We start from the raw sequence: 22,658 nt of genomic DNA, 5'->3' as shown, positions 1-22,658 counted from the left end.
TCCATGCTTGTGGGTCAGAGGCCCCTCTGTCATTTCGCTTTTTCTTCCTGGTTTATTTCCAGGACTATAGAGCAGAAGGTTTTTTTAATTTCATTTTTTTGAGCAAATTTATCCTACCTCATTTAGGCACAACTATTTTGGGCTTTCTTTCATTCAAACAAAGCTAGATACCAATGGTTTCCATGGCCCTGTGCACGTGCAGAAGGGGCAGTTCAGTGCCAAACCAAAACTTACCGGGCCCTGCCTAGTTGAGTGGGGTTTTGGACCTTTTTCCTTCGCTCATACTCCGAGACATTCCTCCCTCACCAGCAGATGTCTGTCGCCATTGCAGTTCTCCAGTCACTGCCTTCCTTTCCTGTGGATTTAAAGTGTCAGATTCAATTTACTCAGACTTTCGGTGTCTGCTTGGGGATATACTTGACTGTCCCTTGCACTCTTGCAAATTAACATAGTGGCGATATTGGAGGCACACGGTGTAAATTATTTACAGACGAAGCTTTTTGCAAGTCATTACATGTTCTCGTCAGTGAGACTGTATTTCTAGAGAATTTCTGGTTCAATTCCAGCCAGTGACCTTTGTTGCATGTCATACCCTTCTCTCTCTCCCTCCGTTTCCAGACCGCTTCTCTACTAACTATCCACTGATTGTGTATTAAATCTGTTTAACTGTGTGTGTGTGTGTGTGTGTGTGTGTGTGTGTGTGTGTGTGTGTGTGTGTGTGTGTGTGTGTGTGTGTGTGTGTGTGTGTGTGTGTGTGTGTGTGTGTGCGCGCGCGCGTGTGCGTGTGTGTGTGCGTGCGCGCGCACAGTGTGTTGGCCGGGTATAATGGCACCATATTTGCCTATGGCCAGACGGGCAGCGGGAAGACCTTCACCATCTCAGGAGGGGCCGAGCGCTACAGCGACCGTGGCATTATTCCCCGCACCATCTCCTACCTGTTCGAACGCTTCTCCCAGGTCAGTACGGCATTAAAGATAAGTTTCACTGGCACAATAAGGCCGTGGCCAATACTAGCTGACATGAAATATCAATTAACACTTGCCCAATGGAGACATATTCCTGCAGACCTTGTCATCGATGACAACGCTGACTTGTTTTGTTTCCAGTTCCAACCTGTACTTCTACTCTGTTTACAGCCGGGCGTAGCCTACAGCGCCAACTTCTGACCAAACTACGCTATAGCCAAGTGTAGCGGCTCCAAACTAGTTGATGGCACCGCGCCTATAATTAGCATTTCGGGTTTTTCCGACATTTCAAAAGTTTGCTTAAAATTCACTTGACAATTGAATGGAACCACAGCTACTGATAAATACATGCAACATGTAAATACTGTCTCTCTCAGCCATCCTTTTGTTTGTTTTGTTTTGTTTTGTTTTGTCTTGTTTTGCTTTGTTTTGTTTGTACTGTTTGTCTCTCCCCTATGTAAAGCGTCTTTGGGTACTTAGAAAAGCGCTATATAAACCGAAAGTATTATTATTATTATTATTATTATCCTTCTTTTCTCTGTGCTGCAAAGCATCTACATTTAAACTTCTGCTTCTGCCAAATGTCAAAAACACTAAGATTTCCCTCTGTATGCACCCAGTCCAATTTAACATTCTGTATTGTATGCTCCACAGGACAACAGTATGGTTTACACCACACACATTTCCTACTTGGAGATCTACAACGAGATGGGATATGACCTTCTGGATTCCCGACATGAAGCATCTCGACTGGAGGACCTACCGTCAGTGTTCTTTTTAATACTGTAACTTTTACTACGCTGATGCTACTTTACATACATCCAGTTATATTTGAAAAAGTCAAAACCATTAGAGCCATATATTTAACCTTGTGGAGTGATAGATAGGCTTTTTAAAGCTGAAAAGAGCAATCACCCCCTCCATTATTCTACTAAACAACAGCCGTTTGTCAGCCTGGCCTAGAGTCGTGGTGCGGTGAAATATGAAGACTTGGAGTATTTACCACCTCACTACGAACTGCCAACTGACATAATGACACTGTGGGACAGCGATGGATGCGGTCGACCTGGTGGCAGACTCTGCCACTGGAGTGGAGAGCAGGAGGGTCATGTGGAGAAATTGCTTTTCATAGCTAGTCGCTGCTGCTGCCGGTCTGATTTTTTTCTTTTTAACATTTTTACTTTGTTTGTGTCCATCTTTCTTTGTAATTATAAATTCCATCTCTCTGGAGGTTTGTCTGTGTATGTTTTTTTTTTTTTTTTTGTCAAACTCAATACTTACTTATTTCAAACGAGACTTTGGCCCTTCAGGCACAACATCGTCTCAGTACATCATTTTGGTGTTTGTCTTGTATTTTCTTGTACCAGTTCCATTTAAGTTTAAGCAGAGGATCCAGCTCAAGGTTTAGATACCCACAAATCACAGTCTTCTGGAAATAGACAGTGCCCCATGTTAACCATGCTGTGGCCACACTTGCTGATTCAAGAAGAAGCTGTGGCACTGACAAATTTCTCTCTTCTTGCCTTTCCCTGCCTACCCCTTCTCTTTTTTCTCACATTCTTGGACTCATTTTTATTCCTGTTTTACTTCTTCTCGTCTCATCTGCGCATTAGTTCCATCATTATTTACCATCAATGGTAAACAGTCATTTCATTTAAAATATAATAATCACAACTTTTTTGAGTTTGTGGAGCTGCCAAAGCACAGGCCTTTAATCAGATTAAGATTAATACTGTTTTGTCAAACTACATCAATTACCTACACATGTTAATCTAATTATCCACATGTGTTCTCCAGTCATTCCACCCTCTTTGACATCTCAATCCAGTAGCCATACTGTCAAAACCCTGGTGGCGTGAAGGAAATGAAATGGTGAAATCACAGGGGTCCTTTCGGCCCCATCTGTCCAAGCACAGATGTTTTAGAAGGCTTGATGTGGGCAAGAACCAATCACCTGTTTGTTTTGAGCTGCAGGGCCTGGCTGTTATCAAGTTATGAACCCCCGGAAAGACAAAGCACATGTGTCAAACTGGGTCGCAGCCCACACTGACTCGCAGATGTGGTTTGTTTGGATTTAGAGCAGAGCAAGGTGATGGAAGGGAAATGGATGACATAACTGACATAATTGCTTTTTCATAATTGCTTTAGTGTAATTTCTTCAGATGATTGGCTGCAATCTGCCGTCCCTCCAAGACTTGTTCGCCTCAAGGACCCTGAAGCGAGCAAGAAAGATTGTAGCTGACCCCTCTCATCCTGGACACATACTGTTCATGCCCCTTCCATCTGGCAGGAGGCTGCGGTCCATCAGGACCAAGACCTCACGCCACATGAACAGGTTCTTCCCATCCTCAGTTGGGCTCATCAACAAATCCCGGGTCCCCCACTGACTCTGTCATCCCCAGGACAATTTCCTACCGGTCACTCCCCTGCACATCCCTTCTATGTTTCTTATTTAACACTTTTACATTACACTTACATCTCACTTGTTTCTAGTCCTGTTATCTGTTTGTTGTGCACTTTATTTTATATTTCACTTTATTTTATATTTTTCTGTATTTTATATTTTACTGTACATTTTAATATGTTTCTACTTTTAGCACTGTGTTGGTTGTTGTTGATTGTTAAGTGTTATACACCACCCGTCATGTCAAATTCCTTGTATGTTCAACATACCATGGCAATAAACGGTTCTGATTCTGATTTGTCCTGCTTTGTCATTTTTTTAAATTCATGTTTTCAAGTAGATTTATTATACATGGAATTTCCTTCAACAAAGCTTTTTTCTTTCACAGAAAGGTACTGATCATGGAAGATCCAGAGCAGAAGATCCATCTGAGGAACCTGTCCCTGCAGCAGTCAGCCAATGAGGAGGAGGCTCTGAACCTGCTCTTCCTGGGTGACACCAATCGCATGATTGCAGAGGTGAGAAAGAGGAACGTATGATGGGACTTCCACTTCCACTTTTTAATTCTATGTATTAATGCACACATACTGATAAGCCCCTTGAGATGGGTCATCTCATTTTTCGAGGGGATCACACACAAAATGCAAACAATCAAAGCAACAGATGAAAACCACAAACAGTTGCACATCCAAACAACACAAACAGACTACACCCAAAAAATACATCAGTTACTAACTATAAAGTAGCCAAGGACATATTCATTAGTTGAAATTACTTAAACATGAATTAATTAATTAAGCTGCTAAATTTGTGTTGATTTTGTCGGTCTGAGGGGCTGAGGTTTCAGAGCACCAGAGTCACTTTAGAAAACTTCTAATTTTACTGCAGCCAGGTCTGACAGCCTGCTGCAGTCCTGGTTCTAGATCTCCTGCCCACCTCCCTTCCCTCCAGCGGGCCCAGCAATACGGCCTGGGCCTCCAGCAGCGTGGTGTCTGTATGTCAAAGCTCTGCTTCTGCACCAATATTCTCGTTGATGGTCTCCTTTACTCAGGTGTAGGTCATATAGAGGCATCAGTTTTAAAATGAGACTATATCATAAATCAGCAAAGATTAGTTATAGAAGCATTTTGATGAACAACATCAGTGTATTCCAAAATCAGTAATATAAGTTGTGTAATAGAATAAAACAATATCTAACATCTGTATAGAACACCAAGTCCAAATTCTGAGTCGAGCCATAGGCCCAAGTATTTAACTCTATCTATTTTATGCAGAAAATAACCACTATCACATGTAATAGCTAAAAAATGTGATTTGGACTTTTGGGCTCTTGTTTTTTCCAATGATCTTACACAATTCACACACCATAAATGCAGTGTTAGTAGTAAGGATTGTAGTCAGTATGCAAAAATCCCTGACCACTCCCAGGATAAGTTACATGAATGTTATTTTTTGTCTACAAATTCAATATGCACGTCTAAAGTAAAGGCTACCTTAAGACCCTTCTTAAATAGTATTTTGGTCCCCTGTGGTCCTTTTTACCACGTTTTTCCCCCCAGTAAAACCAAGCATTCTCTCTGTAATTTCTGTTTATGTTGCGGTGGTTCTTTTCTTCACACAGACACCCAGACTCCCCAGGCTGATGAGACATGTGGTAGGTCAGCTTTTGCTTTGCAACCTGAGGTTTGGAGCAAAGGGCTGATCTCACCTTGTTTACTCTTGTTGCTAGTTTTGTAAGTAAATAACAGACAGTAAAAGTGAACTGCATGGTCGGGTTTCAATCAGATACTTACTTTTGCATTTCTGACGAGTATTCCAAAGTCAGTTTTTGATGTGGCTGGGAGCCGTGCATGGAGCAAAACCAATCCAGAGGACATCATTATGGGCTCCAAGATGGAATTTCTCCAGAACATGAAAATGGGTTTTGGAGGTAGTACAGTCATGTAAGGTTTTGCCAAAACAATAACTCATTTGTTTTTCGTCCACCTTGAGGACACACTGTTGTAAAACCTGGGGGTATATTTCAGTGGAAACACATTCTTAGATGTTACATTTTTCTGTTGATCAGGCAATCGAGGTGTCTCACGGTTCACTACAGTCCACCCACACGGTGAACTCATCCTCTCTCGGACTTCTTCACCAGAAGGATTCTCTTGAGCCCCAAGCAAACAAAGAACCGTCAACAAACTCAATTTGTCACCGCCAGAGTCATCCCAGAAGTCCTTGCTCCACATGGACGTCGAATGAAGTTAACACTTGTGCTTTCTTTCTTCCCTTGCTCCCAGCCATGTGGATAAAAGATGACACATCCGTTGAAGCTGCACTCGGCAGACCATGAACTCACTCGCTTTGTGACTTGGCAATCCCCTCTCCACTTTTATTGGACAGGAAATAAAGTACACCTTCTAAACTCCTCACCCTTCCTTCAACCTCACGAGGAAACATTTCCTCTCATCTGCTCTTTTTTTCTCTCTCCGTCCCTGTTTCACATGTAGGCCTGGATCTTTTCCCTTTTCTACATCGTAACTGCTTGCTGAACTTGTACGGTCCATAGCAGGTGGTTTCAATGAAACTTCACTTTTAATCTTTTGACTCAGCAATCTCTTAGTTTTTCAGGGTTTGTAGCACCACAGTGAACCTTTATGCTAACCCACTGCAGCACCGTGTATGTGGTTAGCATGTGGTGCATGTAAGATCAACATGTGGTTAATTGAGAACACAGGAGAATACAGGAAGTGACTTCAAAGAGGTTGAACTGTACTGCTGGTATATTTTCACAGCGAAGACATACTTAAATGTCCCTGTGTGGACACTATTTCTTCTGTAGAAATGATACACACAGTTTGTAACCATTTCAATAGACATGCTGTGCTCAGTGTGCTCTCGTCCGTACTATTTTATACTTTTGAGTTTGTCTAGGACTCCTAAAGAAATATTATATCTGGTGATATCAAAATGAAGTTACTATCGCGCACAATTCACACACGTCAAAGCTTACCCAAACTGTCTCAGTTTGGACACAATAACCCTCAGAGATAAGAGCCAACAGTCACTTCTTATCTATGGACTGCTGCCTGTATATTTGAATACTTTTAACTGTCATCCATGAATGCTGCTATCAATTTCCACTGTAGGACTTGCAATAACAGTCACTTACTGCATATGTCACACTTTGCTAAAATGAATGTAGCACAATACAACAGCCCTGCAGTAAATCCTACCATCACGAGGGTTATAATGATAGAGATGCAGTAGAATTCAATACAGTTCGACAGCATCACAAACAATATGTGTGTAAATTAATCCGGTGGTTATCAAACTTTTTTCAATAATTTGCCCCTCCTTCAACAAAAATTTCAGCCAAGTAGGGTTAGGGTTGGCGCAAAACGTGACCGAACAAACGTTGTCGTGAACGCGTTTTGTTGTGTTGTTGCTTTTGTTGGGACAGCTCACAGTTTACGGCAGCTAACAATGCAATGAAAACAGGTATATTGAATACAAAATGTGGTTTCTTGAACATACATTTACATTTATATTGAACCTTTTATTGTATAGTTAATTTAGGAATTATGTACGACTGATGTTTTTTAAATGGACATTTTAGAAATTCTCACGTACCTCCATTGTACTCCATTGTATCCCCATTTCAGAAATACTGAACTAAATTGTCTTATTCAGGTGGCAACCTCCTTTTCTGAAACGTGAAGCCAATGCTGAAGTGTCTTAAACCTGCATTCTTTCTAATGACCAGCAGGGGGCGATTCCATTCGTAAATGATGGTCCATTTAGAGTAAAATGACCATAAAGCAGGGTATGCTTGAGGGTGGGGCTACCTAATGATTGACAGGTCACTAACGCTACCAGAGCCATATACAACATCTCTACGTCACTCTTCTGCAGTCCAAATATGACGACTTCCGTTCAAGGGTTGCAAAAAACCAAGATGGCAATGGCCAAAATGCCGTCACCACGACTATGTCCTCTTCTTATATGCAGTCTATGGTTTATCACTGTAATTTAAGAAGTGCTTCAGACATCAAAAATACAATTCAACAATTTTATTGTCTAAATTAGGAGCGTGGGAAGAAACTGGAGCAGCAGGACTAAACCCATGCCGACACAGAGAAACTCCTCATAGAAGTTATGTGACACATAACACATTTGGTGTGACGCTGACCTTGTTGCCCTTAGGCCACAGTATCAACCACTGAGCCACCGTGAGGCCCTATAGACTTCTCTCTTGCTGCACACTTTCTCTACCTGCAGCTGTTGGTGTGGTGCTTTATGAGATGAGTATGATTAGAAAGAAGGCAGCCGATGTACCTGTGGAAAAAGCCATGACCTGGAGCACATCTCTGCACCAACAGTATGAGGCGGCATCCTTTGCAAGCCTAGCAGAGAACTCTTTGATATGTACTTTCACTACAGCCTTGCACACTTTCTTGGCACTCTTCACATCCGGGCAGAAGCCCTCAGTGATAGGGAGCCCCTCCATCGTCTGGTTTACCAGTCTCTTAATGTGGTAGACCCACTCCTCCTGGTTCAGGTTCTGGAGAGCGCTTGTTCATCACTCTCACCGTCAACAGGGTAGCAAACACCTGGAGCTGGTTCTCACTTTCTGCCTCGGTTGTAGACTCAGAGGCAGAAGGATCAGCGGACTCTTGATGATGTTTTAGGTTGGTGCATGGTGACCCTGTTTGATTGACAGATCATCCAATCACCTGACGTGCATTTTTTTTAGAGTGCCTGCACTTTTCTGAACAGTTTCCAATGACCAATGACTACAAAAACATCTGGCTGGTCAGGTTAACGTATCAAGTTTCACCAGCATTTGGTTGGTTAGCTGTCAGTGCAGATTCTTCAAAAGGGACACTCTATCCTTACCTATGTCCTTTTATTCAATCCTATTAGGTATGTGATCCCTTGTCAACATCGAAGGGCTGTTTGATATTACTCTAAGGGATACCCCGAGGAGCACACTTGGACGTGTGCAGAGTGAAGGGAATTTTGGACTGAGGAAAGAGTTGACAGCGGTGGGTTAAGATAGTGAAAGATCTGTTGTGAGCTGTCACAACCCTAACAGGGAGGTGTTGGCACATTTACGCCAACAACAAGTCGGGGTCAGAGCACCTTTTTAGAATGAATGACCTGGTATGTCTATGATGATGATTTTTCGAGCAGAGAGTAAAAGTAAGTCATGTCCATGTCTTTAGTCAATGACCAATCCACAAAAGGAAAAGATATGTGGTGTATCAGCCGGACAACCCCTTTGTTCTAATTAAAATCTGTTATTTTAATCAACCATCATATGTCCAAGCTGCCTACAAGAAGACAGAAAGAAGTCAATGATCAGCACTATGTCAGTGAATATCCATTTCCTCTGTTTATCCTCTCATCGAGGACCCCATGAGTAACCATCCTCCTCTAGTTAATAAAGCTTGTTTGTGCGGAGTGACTCCCACTCTATTTCTGTCTCAACCTGACTTCTGCTGTTCCAGTGACCATCTGAAAAGCAACCTCAGCTTTTGTAAAGCTACCACCATGTGTTTACTGCTCTTGGGTTACACATGGTGTGGCTTTGATCGTTAAACCAGCGTTGAGCAAAACAAAATAAGAATCAAAGGAAACATGTTTTTTGTTGTTTCAATATGGAAAGTAGGGCAGATGGAGAATGAAATTCCATTTTTTTTTTTTTTGTGTCCACCATGTGTACCGATTTTAGAGGATTGAGAATACTCTCACGCAGACCTTGGAATATTGGAGAATATTCAAAATGGTCTGTTTTCTCTCTTTTGCAGACTCCGATGAACCAGGCATCCACGCGGTCCCACTGTATTTTCACCGTGCACGTGTGTAGTCGTGAGCCGGGCTCGGCCACCCTGCGGCGTTCCAAGCTCCACCTGGTGGACCTGGCTGGATCGGATAGAGTTAGCAAGACTGGCCTGAACGGGCAGCTTCTCACTGAGGCCAAGTACATCAACCTCTCCCTCCACTACTTGGAGCAGGTAGCCGCTTCTGAGACATCGTTTTTTCATTTGGAATAATATATTGAGCAAACAATTTAGTATTCAAAATATGTTTTGTATCAATAATGAATTGCATTTTGCCATACATTTAATTTGCTTAATTTACACTGTGTGAAGTTTAAAGCTTTCCGCATGAGTAAAAACATTATTTTGCTGATTAAGGCTACTTCGTTTGGATTGCTATATGTTTCTTTTTAATTTATTTTATTTGAGACATTTGACATTGATTGATTTGACAACTGGCATCTTGCAGCTACTGTATAAACACACAACAGCAATGGATGGATTAACCCTCTATCTCCATCTTGATTTACAATTTAGCCCTTTCAACTGCTGTTTTCTTCAGGTGATCATTGCTTTGTCAGAGAAGAACCGCTCCCATATCCCCTACAGGAACTCCATGTTGACTTCTGTGCTGAGAGACAGCCTTAGGGGCAACTGCATGACTACTATGATTGCCACAATAGCAGTGGACAAGAGGAACCTTGATGTAAGGCCATGTTCAGACAGACTATTCTGGTAGATTGCCAAAAATAGTGTGGAGAAACAAGGTTATTGAGTGAAATAATGTTATAGACCCTTTGGCCTTGCTGGCTAGCTCTGTCAGTTGTAAATATACATTTGCTCTCCTGAAACAGCATTCTACAATGGTGTATTAGGGCCATTGAAGGTATAAAAAAATGAAAATACGGAGCAGGAAAAGGGGGGTACTAGTCAGAGAAAAAACTTCCAAGATTCCCCTCACCCATTCTCTGAAATGTCATTTCTGCTAAAATTAATTAATTGGATTATATTCACAAGAAGACATACCTTATGAATTTAAAAAGAAAAGAAATGTAATACTTAAATCTCAGAGGATATCTGAGTTCTGATGTAGATTTACTGGTGTAATCTCAGAAATACAATTTTTATTCTGGGAATATAACGAAAGTTACGAATGTAACTACGGTTCTATGAATCCTGGATGACCGTCAGAGGCAGTGTTTAACACTGGATATCTTCTGTCTCGCGCATGCGCAGGTCGAGTCTTTATATCAACAAAATCACCTGTGACCTCGGATGACCCCCGTCGTCTATAAGTTCCGGTGTCATCCTGAGATCAGTCCTACGGGATCTTCTCGCGAGCTCACGGGATTTCGTGTGACCAAGAACTCTGGCGGTCATCCAGGATTCATAGAACCGTAGTTACATTTGTAACTTTCGTTCTATTTCATCCTTACTGACCGCCAGAGGCAGTGTTTAACACTAGATATCAACAGAGTCACGAGGAATCACAAGTAACTACCTCGTATAGCTCAGGCAGAGGAACTAGGCCAAAGAACCCTCCCCAGTGGGTGAGGGGTGACAACGTTGACTCTGTAGTGTAGCACATATATCCTCCACAGGCACACCTCTCAGGGCTGCCCATGACTTGGAGACACTCCTGGTAGAGTGGCCCTTCACTCCGGATGGGAGAGCATGGTCGGTCGCCTTGTATGCATAGGCAATGGCCTCCACTATCCAGTGGGACAGGCGCTGTTTTGAAAGAGCACAGCCCTTCTTAGGCCCACCATAACAAACAAAGAGCTGCTCCGACTGCCGTATGCACACGGTGGCTTCCACATAAGCTCTGAGGGCCCTCTCCTCTCCTGATGGGGGGTCAAACTGCGCAAGCTGGATAGGCTGGTTGATATGCGAGCGTGTCAGCACCTTTGGGAGAAACGCTGCATTAGGCCACAAAGTAACACCCGAGCCATCCGAGTTCCACTTCAGACAAGATCCACTCACCGACAGGGCATGCAGCTCGCCTACACATTTAGCTGAAGTGATGGCAAGGAGAAAAAACGTTTTGGTCACCAGCCATCTCAGCTTCGCCTGTGCCAGGGGTTCAAAAGGCGGCAAGCATAGGGTGTCCAATACCAAATGTAGGTCCCATGCAGGGGCCCTCGGGGCGTTCGGGGGACGCAATCGCAGAGCCCCCTTTTAGGAAGAGGTACACCAGTCTGTGGCTCCCCACTGTGTCATTGTTGACCATAGCATGTTGCCATGAAATAGCCGCCACATATACCCTCAGGGTAGAGGGAGACCGGCCCTTATCTAGGGGGGACTGCAGAAACTCAAGTACAGCAGGCACAGGGCACTGTACTGGGTCCTTGTTCCGAACTGCACACCAGTCAGAAAACAGCCTCCATCTGTTTTTGTACTGCAGACAGGTAGATGGTGCCCTTGAATTCAGGACAGTTCTTCTGACTGGTTCTATGCAGCCAGTCAGCAGCCGGTCGGGCCCTCCAGTGGCCAGACCCATAGTTGGAGGCGGCTGGGATCGGGATGCCAAATCCGACCTCCTAGTTGCAACAGGAGGTCCCTCCTGTCGGGGAGGCGCCAGGGTGTCCTGCAGCAGAGTCTGTGCAGTAGGGAGAACCAAGTCCTGGCTGGCCACAGGGGGGCCACTAGCAAGAGTCTGTGGCCCTGTTGAAGAACTCTGAGAAGCGTTGGCAAAATCAGAGGGAACGGTGGAAAGGCATAAAGAAGCCCTTCTGGCCACATGTGAGCCAGGGCATCCTGACCAAGAGGACAGGTCCTCTCCGTCAGGGAGAAACAGTGGGGACAGTGGGTGGACGTCTCCGAGGCAAAGAGATCCACCTCTGCCCTGACGAAGAGACCCCAGATGTTCTGTACCACGTGTGGATGAAGCCGCCACTCCCCCGGTGGAGGCTTGTGACGGGACAGGAAATCTGCGACCTGGTTCCGCTCTCCTGGCAGGTACGTTGCCCGAAGGCTGGTAAGGCGAGGGGCAGCCCAAGTCAGAAGGGCACGGGATACCCATAGTAACTTTAGGGATCTGGTACCCCCTTGATGGTTTATGTGGAACACAGCAGAGGTGTTGTCCGACCGGACAAGCACATGCTTTCCCCTCAAGTTTGGCAGAAAATGTTTGAGCGCTAGGTGCACAGCCCGTAACTCTAGAACATTGACATGCTCCATGCGGTCTTGAGCAGACCACTGCCCCCGAGCAGTCCTGTTCTGCCACACTGCACCCCATCCTGAGAGGAAGGCATCTGTTGTGACCACCTCTCAGCGGAATGGGACCGAGCCCATGGGGACACCGTTTGCAAGATATGCTCTCTCCCTCCATGGGGATAGAGCGAGTAGGCACTGTTTTGCTACTACTATTGCCCTGTGTCTGTGCCACTTGGCGTCCAAGTGAAGGCTGTTCAGCCATCTCTGCAGGGGGCGCAGTGACAGCAAACATAAGGGAATGACAGCTGAGGCAGCTGTCAGTTTGCCCAATAGGCAGAGAAAAAGAATGTAGGGCAACCGCCTGCCCCCTCGGAAGGAGGAGAGACTGTGGAGGATGTCGTCCACACGCTGGGGTGACGGACAGGCACTCATAGTGGCTGCATCCAGGGCCACACCAATGAAGGTTATGCTCTGGGAAGGGGTCAGGGAGCTCTTCTCCATGTTCACCCTGAGGCCCCACCGGGCCACGTGAGAGAGGAGGCGAGCAGTGTCCTGTGCTGCCTGAAGACGGGATGGTGCACAGATCAGCCAATCGTCCAAGTACGGCAGTATTTTCATGCCCTGTGATTGCAGGGGGGAAAGGGCAGCAACAACGCACCTTGTGAACACCCGTGGGGAGAGGGAGAGTCCGAATGGGAGCACCCTGAACTGGAAGTGACGGCCTTGAAAGGCAAAACACAGAAACTGCCTGTGGTGAGGCACAATGGGAACGTGGAAATCCTTCCTTCAGGTCGACAGACGTGAACCATTCTCCCCTGGAAACAGCCAAAGGATGTCTTCTGTGCTCAGCATGTGAAATGGTAGTACCTTCAGGAACTTGTTGAGTCCCCTCAGGTCTAGGACTGGGCGCAGTCCGCCGCCTTTCTTTTTTACAAGAAAGTAAGTTGAGTAGAACCCCCCGGGTTGTGACAGGGGGTCCACCCTCTCGATTGCACCCTTGGCCAGGAGCGCGGCTAACTCCTATAGTAAAGGGCTAGGGATTTTGCCGGGTCGGTGATGCTGGTCATTTTGACCCGGCTGGAGGCTGGGGGCCGGCATCAGAATTGAAGCTTGTACCCCTGGGTTAGGGTGGACACCACCCAGGGGTCTGAAGCATGAGCTGCCCAGTAGCTGATCTACTGCTGAGAGAAAAAAACGACGGCTGGCCCGGAGACATCATCTCCTGGCCCCCCTGCCTCTGGAGGCTTTGGGGGGGTGACTGTTAGTCCCCAAGTTCGGAGGTTGTCTAGGGGGGACGTAAGTAGGGTTGTCTGGGTAGCGGGCCAGCCTCCCAGCGGGACGCTGAGGCCTGTGATGGCTACTGGTGTGAGCTGGGGGCTGAGCACGGCCTCGGGGGGCCGAAGTGGGACCCCTAGGTCTGTGGGGTGCGGGCATGTCTCTGCAAAGACCAGAGAACTGCTGCCTGGTCTGGCTTGCCTCAATGGTCCGCTGAAGCGCCTGTATAGCTGATGCCCCGAACAGCTCACCAGGTTCTACTGGGACAGTACAGAGGGTCCTCCTACATGTCTCCAACAGGGGAGACTGCGCTAGCCAAACCTGGCGACGAGTCTGGACCAGGGTGGACATCAGACGTCCAAGTTCCCTCGGCATGAGCGCAAACGCCTGCAGTGAAGCATCACTGAGGCTGGTAGCGGAAGCGTCGAAAGTAGCCTGCTGCAGAGAAGCTGAGAGGGCAAGCATGAGGTGGGAGAGGGAGTTGCTGATACAGCCCATGCGCGCTGCTGTGTCACAAGCCCTGGATAGCAGGTCATCTGTGACCCAACATTGGGGTTGAGGGCACCTGGCATCGGGCCTCAGGGTCTCCTCAGGGGAGACTATGAGGGCCGCAATAGTTTTGCCGCGTCCTGCATGGCCGCCAGGGTTCGTCTCTCCAGCATGCATGCAGCTCCCTCAGATATTCTTCGGAGGGAGGAACAGAGAAGGTGGTGGGGGCGGGAACGCCCCTGAAGAAGGCACTCGCAGGCGGAGGTTCCGGCTGCTGTGTATCTAACTGCAGGCGTGCTAGTGCCATGCGAATGACAGACCCCATGGAGCTATCGACTGCCCCCTCTGAAGAACTCTGAGCTGAGGAACGGGAGCCAGGCCCTGAAGCATGGGAGGGCCGCCCTTCACTGTACTCAGTAAAGAGATTGGCTGACGCTGCCAGTGAGATAACGTCCTCTTCTGGACCAAGCTCAGCCGTGGATGGATCTGGTACTTCAGACCCCCCTGCACTAGGGTGGAGGGTCAGGAGAAGTGACTTCATTTGAGCAAGCTCAGCAGTCAGCAGATCCACTCTAGAAGACAGCATGCTGGGCTTAGCCCTATTGGAGGGAGCCCCTGCGGCTTCTGTGGCCCTGCGTTTGGAATGGGTAGGTTGGGCTGGATTCAGCTGCCCTGACAGGGGGAGGTCGCCCTCATCCATCAGGTGTTCCACCTCGGCAAGCCTAGCAGCCCTTACTACTCGAGGCATGATGCCACAGTTCATGCATGAGTTCTCCGAGAGGCCCTCCCTCAGATGCTTGAGGTCAAGGCAAGAGAGGCAGAGGTCATGGCCGTCCTCCGGCTGAAGAGGAGCCATACAGGTCCTACAGCCGGGAGAGTTAAACATGGCCGCAATTCTGGAGGAACCCTTGTCCCTCGGTGTGGGCTGCTAAGTCAGTTTGAGCGGGAGCGCTCTGCTGACGAGAACAGGCAGGGGACAGTCAGTAAGAGGGGAGTGAGGACACTTTCCACTAGGACAGTCGTCGCAAATATTGGTGTCCCACCAGTTAGCCTGAGTGAGAGCACTCTGCTACTGGGAAAAACAGGCCAAAAAAAGAACAGTCCCTACAGTGAGAGGGGAGCGAGGACACTCTCTTCACTCAGACAGTTGTTGCAGATATTGGTGTCCCACCAGTTAGCCTGAGCGAGAGCACTCTGCTAACTTTGATAGCCGTAATGTTTACAAAACCAATGGACACCATCTGAGTATTAGCTTAGTCTAGTTAGCACCAAGTTAGCCGGAGCGAGGACGCTCTGCTCACTGTGACAGCCGTAATGTGTCAAGTAATCAATGGACACAATGTCAATGCCGATCTAGTCTAACTAGCATCTCACCAAGTTAGCCTGAGCGGGAACGCTCCGTTAACTGTGAAGGGCGGCCCAACAGCGTAACTCTATGCTCCCGCTAGCATGCCGCCACTGGATTAGCTAGAGCGGAAGCGCTCTGCCAACCGTGGAAAAAATTAACAATGGTTATAGAAACAATGTTAATCGATCTCACCGATTGTTGTCTTCGCGATTTAGGTGGCCCGTATCAGACTGAGTCCGGGGCTCGATGGTCCGATCGGCGAAACACGCCATTCCCTCCTAAGAGGGACAGCTTGTTGCAGCCTTTGGAGGGCGAAAATCCGCAACTCCGACCGGTGGTCACAAGGCTACCGCGACAAACTATAATATGTCTTGATCATAGACAAATTATTTTCGCTTAAGCTTCTACCACCATGGTAGCTAGCCTGCGTAGCGAGAAGATGAAAAAGGACTGATCTCAGGATGACACCGGAACTTACAGACGACGGGGGTCATCCGAGGTCACAGGTGACTTTGTTGATATAAAGACTCGACCTGCGCATACGTGAGACAGAAGATATCCCGTGTTAAACACTGCCTCTGGCAGTCAGTAAAGATGAAATAGAACCCCCCCTCTCCCGGCTACATTTTTTTTTTCACCTACAAAAATACATAGGATTCTTTGGGTGTTTAAACCAAGTTGAATATTTTGTTACATTTTTAAAACATAAAATGCTAGAAAGTATAGCTCAACAGTATTACACTTTGTCGTCTTTGTTTTAGTCCTTGCATGCATTCACTTTAAGTAAATGTACCAGATAATTTTATCAGGAGTGATATTGCACTCATGCACGAAAGCAGACATTTAAACATATTTTTTTTAAACTGTTCTACAGGAGTCCATCTCTACGTGTCGCTTTGCTCAGCGTGTGGCTCTCATCAAGAATGAGGCAATAGTGAACGAAGAACTGGATCCTGCCCTGGTGAGCCAGCCAGACACTCACAGCAACTACAAATACCATAGTTTAGCCACACAATCGCATCACGGAAGCATGCCTTAATGCGCTGCTTCATCATGGCCAGACCCTCCCCGTAGCTTCCACACCTTGAATTGATCAGCCAGTGAGAATCCAGCTTCTAGATGTAACTCACCAAGTGTCCTCTTAAGGTTTCCAATACCAAATTATTTTTTCCAGTGTCACATGTCATTGTGAAAGCAGCAGTTTTCCAGCATCAACACGTGGACGCCTGTCCATCTTCGCGTTATTTAGACTGATCACAGGCTCCTGTTTGCATTCTCTCTCAGTCTCGTTTACATGCCTCCAATTCTGTTAAGGCATATTGTTTATCCCAATAACTTACAGCCTCTGGAGAAAGCATCCATCTGAAGACTGGTGTGTATAAATGTCTTTACATGCAAGCAAGCACAAATTGCACAATGTTGTCAATCTGAGGACGTAGTGCAGCAATGAGAGCCTATTTGCTTTCAGTCATTTTGTTTAGTAGCTATATACTGTGAATGCATGCTATATTTTGGTAAGTTTAAGAAGAGGCCAGAGTAGGAGCTAGAAAGCAGAGACATTTTTAGTGAGAATATGTCATTGGATTGTTACAACATATATTTGTAACAGAGGCCTCAGCATTTTTTACACACAAATGTCCATATCTGCCTTTTTGTTATTGTTTTACATTATATAATGAGTGATAGGAAATCATGTGAGAGATGGCCGGAGCAGCTTAGCCAAGCCCTTGACGATGGTTTCCCTCCTTCACTCGCTCCTTTCACAACACTCACACCTTCCTGTATTGTAGTATGCCAGGAAGCAGACCTGGTAGCTGTTATGAAGGCCCCTCGAGGGGATATACAGTAGTAAGTCTTCACAGCTACTTTCGCTTCCTCCCCTCCCACCCAGATCTGCCCGAGGATCAACTACTACTGTATTACTGCTGGTGAGACTTGGCTGGCCACTTGCAAACCCTACAGAGGCATTTTTAAGAGAGTCTGCGGCCGGGCGCAGTAATTGTGACAGTGTCTGGCTGCTCCCAATTGGGTCCGGCACAGTTTCAGCTCCAGGCAAACCCAAACCTCCGCGGGCAAATTTCTTGTCTCCGTTTATGTCTTTTTAGTATGTTTCTCATTTTGTCCGTTGCTCCAGTCTCTCTGCCTCTCCCTCTATCTCTCTGCATGGTTTACTGAGAGAAAAAAAAGTTGAGGCAGCAGTGCAGTTTGCAGATTCAAATTATGTCATTTATTGTGGTTTGGGGTGACACTCAGACTCCCATTTTTGGCCTGCCCCCATCTGAAGGCACACTGTCTATTGGACATGCTGGCTGCGGTAATTGATTTGAAACCTGGAGGTTGCTTTTTCCCAATCTTGCAGTGAGTGTTTGGTACATCGCTCAGACCACCCGCTGCCTCAATGGTCCTATACTGTAGCCTACAGGCTCCAGAATGCACTTCTTCAAAGTCTGAACAGCGGGAAACCAGCCAGACCAGACAAAACATTAACACGTCTCTCAAGGACAGGGTAAGAATGAGGTGTTGAAAGTGACCTGCGATCATAATGAAATCAGCCACAGTGAGCTCACCATATAAGGTTGGCTCTGTTGGTCTCTCTAAGAGCACTAAAGTCAGTCTTAAGCCTACATTTAGGCCAGGCTGATCCTGGTTTACAGGAAGAGGAAATTGTCAACAGTTATCCGATCTTCCAAGATGCTTCCACCATCTTTTTGGTGTGTACTTAAGGGACACTTGAGCGTTGTGTGCAGGGGTCGTTTGAGTTGAGCTGAATCGCCATCAAACTTCTAGGTAATTCCTAAAGGGTCAAAAAAGTTGATCTTAAGGTGTTGTTATGCAGCTAAGCGGAGGATAATAGGAGGCTGGGTGACCCCCCCGAACCTGGACTCTTCCTTCACTTAAAGAGACACACAACATGTTGCTTGAGAAGACAGCTCTGATTAGCGCATACCTGTGAGTCAAACAGAACCCCGCTCATAGCCCACCAGAGAGACATGTTTGAGAAGTGGGTGTGGAAATTCCTGAGGGGTTGCTCCCCCTGGATCCCTCATTCGTCTAGTCTCAGAGCCTGGCCTTCGTTAGTGTAGTGGTTGTAGTGGTGTGCTGTTCAGTCCTGTGCTCCTCGCCTTAGTCCAAAATGCCTAAAATGAATGGTGCCATGCATGGAACACAGCCCATGTGTTATCATTTTGTTGTGGCGGATGTAAGATCCATGTTAAGGTGTAGTGGGCTCTGACACTTCTTCCTTCATAAAAAGAGGCCTCCATAATGGAGCCAATAATACTGTAGTGCTGTTTACTGTGAGTGGGTTTTTGCATTGGATGGATAATATATATTCAAAGAGAGGACTTACGATTTAAAGTTAGGTCTATTTATACAAGTTAGTTTCAAACTTAATTGACCCTTTGGCTCTGCTCCATAGACTTTCAAGCAATCATTTAAGATGTCCCACATTGTCAGACTAGTTTAGTGGATTTGGAGCTCGTCGTGGTTAAACGTTGTGTAATAGTGATACTACCTGGAGAGGTTGGAAGGAGATATACGTCTCTAAAACATTTCAATGTAAAAAACGGTGGGGCTAACATTAGCAGAGTGCGTTAGCACATCATTAACTAGCGTTAGAACGTCTATGCTATGCTAGCTACAGAAGGAATGCTGAATGTCTACACATGTTGCTTTTGTTTTTTAATGATCGTAACAGTGAAAAAAGACATACCTGACTTTACAAAAACTGTTTTGTTCCTTAATTTCATTGTCTTCTGCCTGGATCTCCAGGTAATGTGGTGGTTCACTTTCACACTGTGATCTGTAGATTTTAGCTTTTCAACCTGTTTTCACTGCTCAATCATTTTGACATCCTGGATATATCCTTCAAACGCATATTGTAGACATTTCTGTCTTCTTCTCTCTGAAATCAATTTTTTTTTTCTCCCAAATTTAGATCATATTTCTTGAGGTTGTGCAGTTAGTGACAGTGTGGGCTCCATGGTAGCATGTTTGTCTCAGCACATAGAAAGTAATGCAGAGAAACATGTAGTGTTGCTTGTTGCATGCTGCATATTGCACTGACTTGGGTTTCCAAAGGACATGCTGGCATCATCAGTCACATGGCCTGAGTCAGTTTTTATTCCGAGTGTATGGAAGCCTGCCATGGTGCTGTGGTACCAGTGTGGGCTCGGCGCTCTGAAATAGACTGCGTGATTCTGCTGACCAACAACTGGCGGTCAGCATTTCAGGATGCAGCTGGGAGAATTACATCAGACCAAGGGCTCCAAAAAAGAGATGCAGGGAGCGGCTCTGATGAGGGATGGTCAGCTCTGATGTTAAAAAATATGAAATGGAGTGGATTTGGGGTGAAATTTTTGTTTCACCCCAAAGTGGCACCTACCCAAAACCACACTTGCAGGTCTGTTTCTTCTCAAGAGCATCTTGAATTGACAATGTCTGACTGTCTTTACAGCCAAAAGATGTGTTTGCTAGGAGTGGCGACGCTTTGCTGAAATGGATGACTCAGTCTGACCTATTGACCTTGATTTAAGTGTTCACTGAACTTCCGAGCTCCCTAGCAACTTTGTGTCAGGAGTCACCACTTTCTGTTGTATTTGCTCTCTTTCACCGAAACCATTCCAGCCTTTCAGTCTGCTTTAGTATTTCGCAGTGTGGTCAAATTCAGCGGTGATAGTTAAGTGGGATTTATACTGAAGAGATAAGTGGGTCATGTGAGAAAAAGCACAATCGCCACTTGTTTTTTTAGGTGGTTGCACTGTATTTTGTGGTGGGATTCGACTGGTCTAGCTTTGTTTCAATAACTACACCATCCATTGATTCTGGTGTTGGCCTATCTTCATGCCATTAGCATGTAATTACATGTCTGTGTTTAAATGTAATGTAGAAAGGTCATCCTCCTATTGCACTGATTCACCCTTTTTTCAGGAGACTTACCAAATTAATAAATGGCCAGTTAACATCTCGTACTATTAGCTGCAGTAGGTTGTAGGTTTTATCAGGCTAATCAGTCCTCATGTGTCGTCTGTTGTGGATGTGGCCCCTTTCACATTTAATCATAGCGCCTCAAGTTCAAGTAACGGCACACTGCTAATAACATGCTCAGCTTCAAAATAAGGGCACATGTCAAGTGGGCTCACCTCTAACCTCTTGCTCCTGTTGTGGACCAGGAGATTTAGGATCTAATCCCATTTAACAGCTCTGTTGCACGAACGACAAAGAATTCAATATGAAAAGCACTGAGTGCAAATAACTGAGTGCTTGCCTTCAGGGGTGTAGAAGTAATGAAGTAATATTTAATCAGCAATTGGTTTATAAAACAAATAACATTTACTTTCATAACTTGGCAGCTCCTGTTTAAGTAAGTACTACAGATGCACAGTTGATTGATCGGTCCATCCAAATCGTACACATCTCATTGTCAAACTTGACAGGATGGGTGTGGTCCGAGCATGGACGCCGAAAGTATAGGGGTAGGAAGTAGGATAGGGACCATTGGCCCCCCAGCTTGCTTGATTATGGGTCGTTGCTGATGTGATCCCATCCACAAGATGATCTCAAGTTTTTGATGCATTCGCACCGGCAATAGGAACGCTGAAGTGATGTAAGCCGGCCAATTGCAGCGGCTAGTATGTTCCACAAGCTCTTAGCTTTTTCAGTAATATAATAATAAATAAACAACTCTGTTACATGCCACAAACATATTAACACAAGCAAAATAGTCGTCATGAAAGTTTTATGATTTCAGTACGAAACGGCTATCGTTCTTAGGCTCAGTGAGTGTGCTTTGTGCTACTGGGCTAGCCTTTGTGCTGTTGGGTTAGCCTTTGTGCTACTAGGTTAGCCTTTGTGCTGTTGGGTTAGCCCTTGTGCTACTGGGCTAGCCTTTGTGCTGTTGGGTTAGCCTTTGTACTACTAGGTTAGCCTTTGTGCTGTTGGGTTAACCCTTGTGCTACTGGGTTAGCCTTTGTGCTGCTGGGTTAGCCTTTGTGCTTCTGGGTTAGCCTTTGTGCTGCTGGGTTAGCCTTCATGATACTGGGCTAGCCTTTGTGCTACTGGGCTTGATTTTGTGCTACTGGGTTAGCCTTTGTGCTACTAGGCTAGCCGTTGTGCTACTGGATTAGCCTTTATGCTACTAGGCTAGCCCATTGTGCTACTGGATTAGCCTTTGTGCTACTGAGTTAGCTCACGAAGCTCATGAATGAGTTAACTTCTGGACTTCACTGTCGGTCCATTTGTTCGTGTTTTCTTGCATTATTTTGTTACAAGCTGTTGTTTATGTTTTGCGTTGTCTGTTTTAAAACAGGCGGTGGCCAGTTCTGTGTGACCAGTACACTTAAGTCACTCATGGTTGCTCTTGTTCTGGGAGTACCTACTCTGAAAAAGGAGCTAAAAAACACCCATTTGGGCATTAAAACACACAGGACAGCCGATACACCAACCTGAAATGGTTGTCTCATCAGAACAGCTTGTCAGAATTAATTATTTTTGGCTACTCGTACTTACATGTAACTTAACTTCAGATCTGAACTCACTGATCCTCTAGGTGCTAGGTAGCTAGACGCCTGCTAATCCCTGCCTAGACTGACACGAGGCATCTTAGACTGACCTCTGTAGACATGGACCCTTTCAGCAAGGAGAAGCAGAGCGCCACAGGCTTATCTCCAAAGATTAAAGATTACAATGTCAACAGGGCCGGGGCCAGGACTCATCTGTATTTGGAGGATTCTCTTTTTCATGCCTCAAATAGATTTTTTTGTCTTTTATAGTGTTTAAATTAAATGGCGGCCTCTGCAGGTGGAGAACACGGTACCTGGGTAACACAGATTACAAAACATGTTGCTGTCAGTATCAATCAGTGGAATTATGCTTTTGGCTGTTAATGAAAACAATATCCTGGTCCCGTCACAATGTCTTGCCACTGATCATGGTTCTTTGACATCAATAGACATTCTTGCTTCTTTTTTTCTTTTTTCTTTTTTTCCCTTTTTTTTAACAAAGATTGCTATCTAAGTACTTATTTACGAAGCTATGTCTGTACTCTGTGAGATATTTTTCTTTTATGCATATATTTATATACAGTATATACCGTAACCAGACCCGGGCAGCGGTTACTAACAGCAACCACCCGGTTGGCTCAATGTGCAAGTCTTTAACCGAACATGTGCAGACAGACAGCAGTAGAGGGTTTTAAGTGTACAATTTTTTCT

General features: G+C 45.6%; 1 protein-coding gene across 3 annotated transcripts in view; it reads left to right on the top strand.

Annotated features, from left to right (window-relative positions):
- Window positions 1-22,658, top strand: part of kif6 (kinesin family member 6) — a 70,700-nt gene that overhangs the window by 6,000 nt on the left and 42,042 nt on the right. For 2 of the 3 annotated variants that reach the window (XM_068718074.1, XM_068718075.1), the window contains exons 4-9: window positions 809-956; window positions 1,620-1,729; window positions 3,758-3,887; window positions 9,168-9,374; window positions 9,742-9,885; window positions 16,322-16,408. In XM_068718074.1, coding sequence (XP_068574175.1) covers window positions 809-956; window positions 1,620-1,729; window positions 3,758-3,887; window positions 9,168-9,374; window positions 9,742-9,885; window positions 16,322-16,408 — 826 coding nt within the window. Of the gene's footprint in view, window positions 1-808; window positions 957-1,619; window positions 1,730-3,108; window positions 3,301-3,757; window positions 3,888-9,167; window positions 9,375-9,741; window positions 9,886-16,321; window positions 16,409-22,658 lie in introns of those variants that run through there. The other variant, XM_068718076.1, reaches the window with a different exon arrangement.

Source organism: Cebidichthys violaceus, unplaced genomic scaffold (assembly GCF_023349555.1).
Source record: "Cebidichthys violaceus isolate CVI_PGR_0920_01 unplaced genomic scaffold, fCebVio1.0.p SCAF_22, whole genome shotgun sequence".
NCBI classification, from domain to species: domain Eukaryota; kingdom Metazoa; phylum Chordata; class Actinopteri; order Perciformes; family Stichaeidae; genus Cebidichthys; species Cebidichthys violaceus.
The sequence above is the reverse complement of the archived record's forward strand: the minus strand, read 5'-3'. Positions and strand labels throughout refer to the sequence as shown.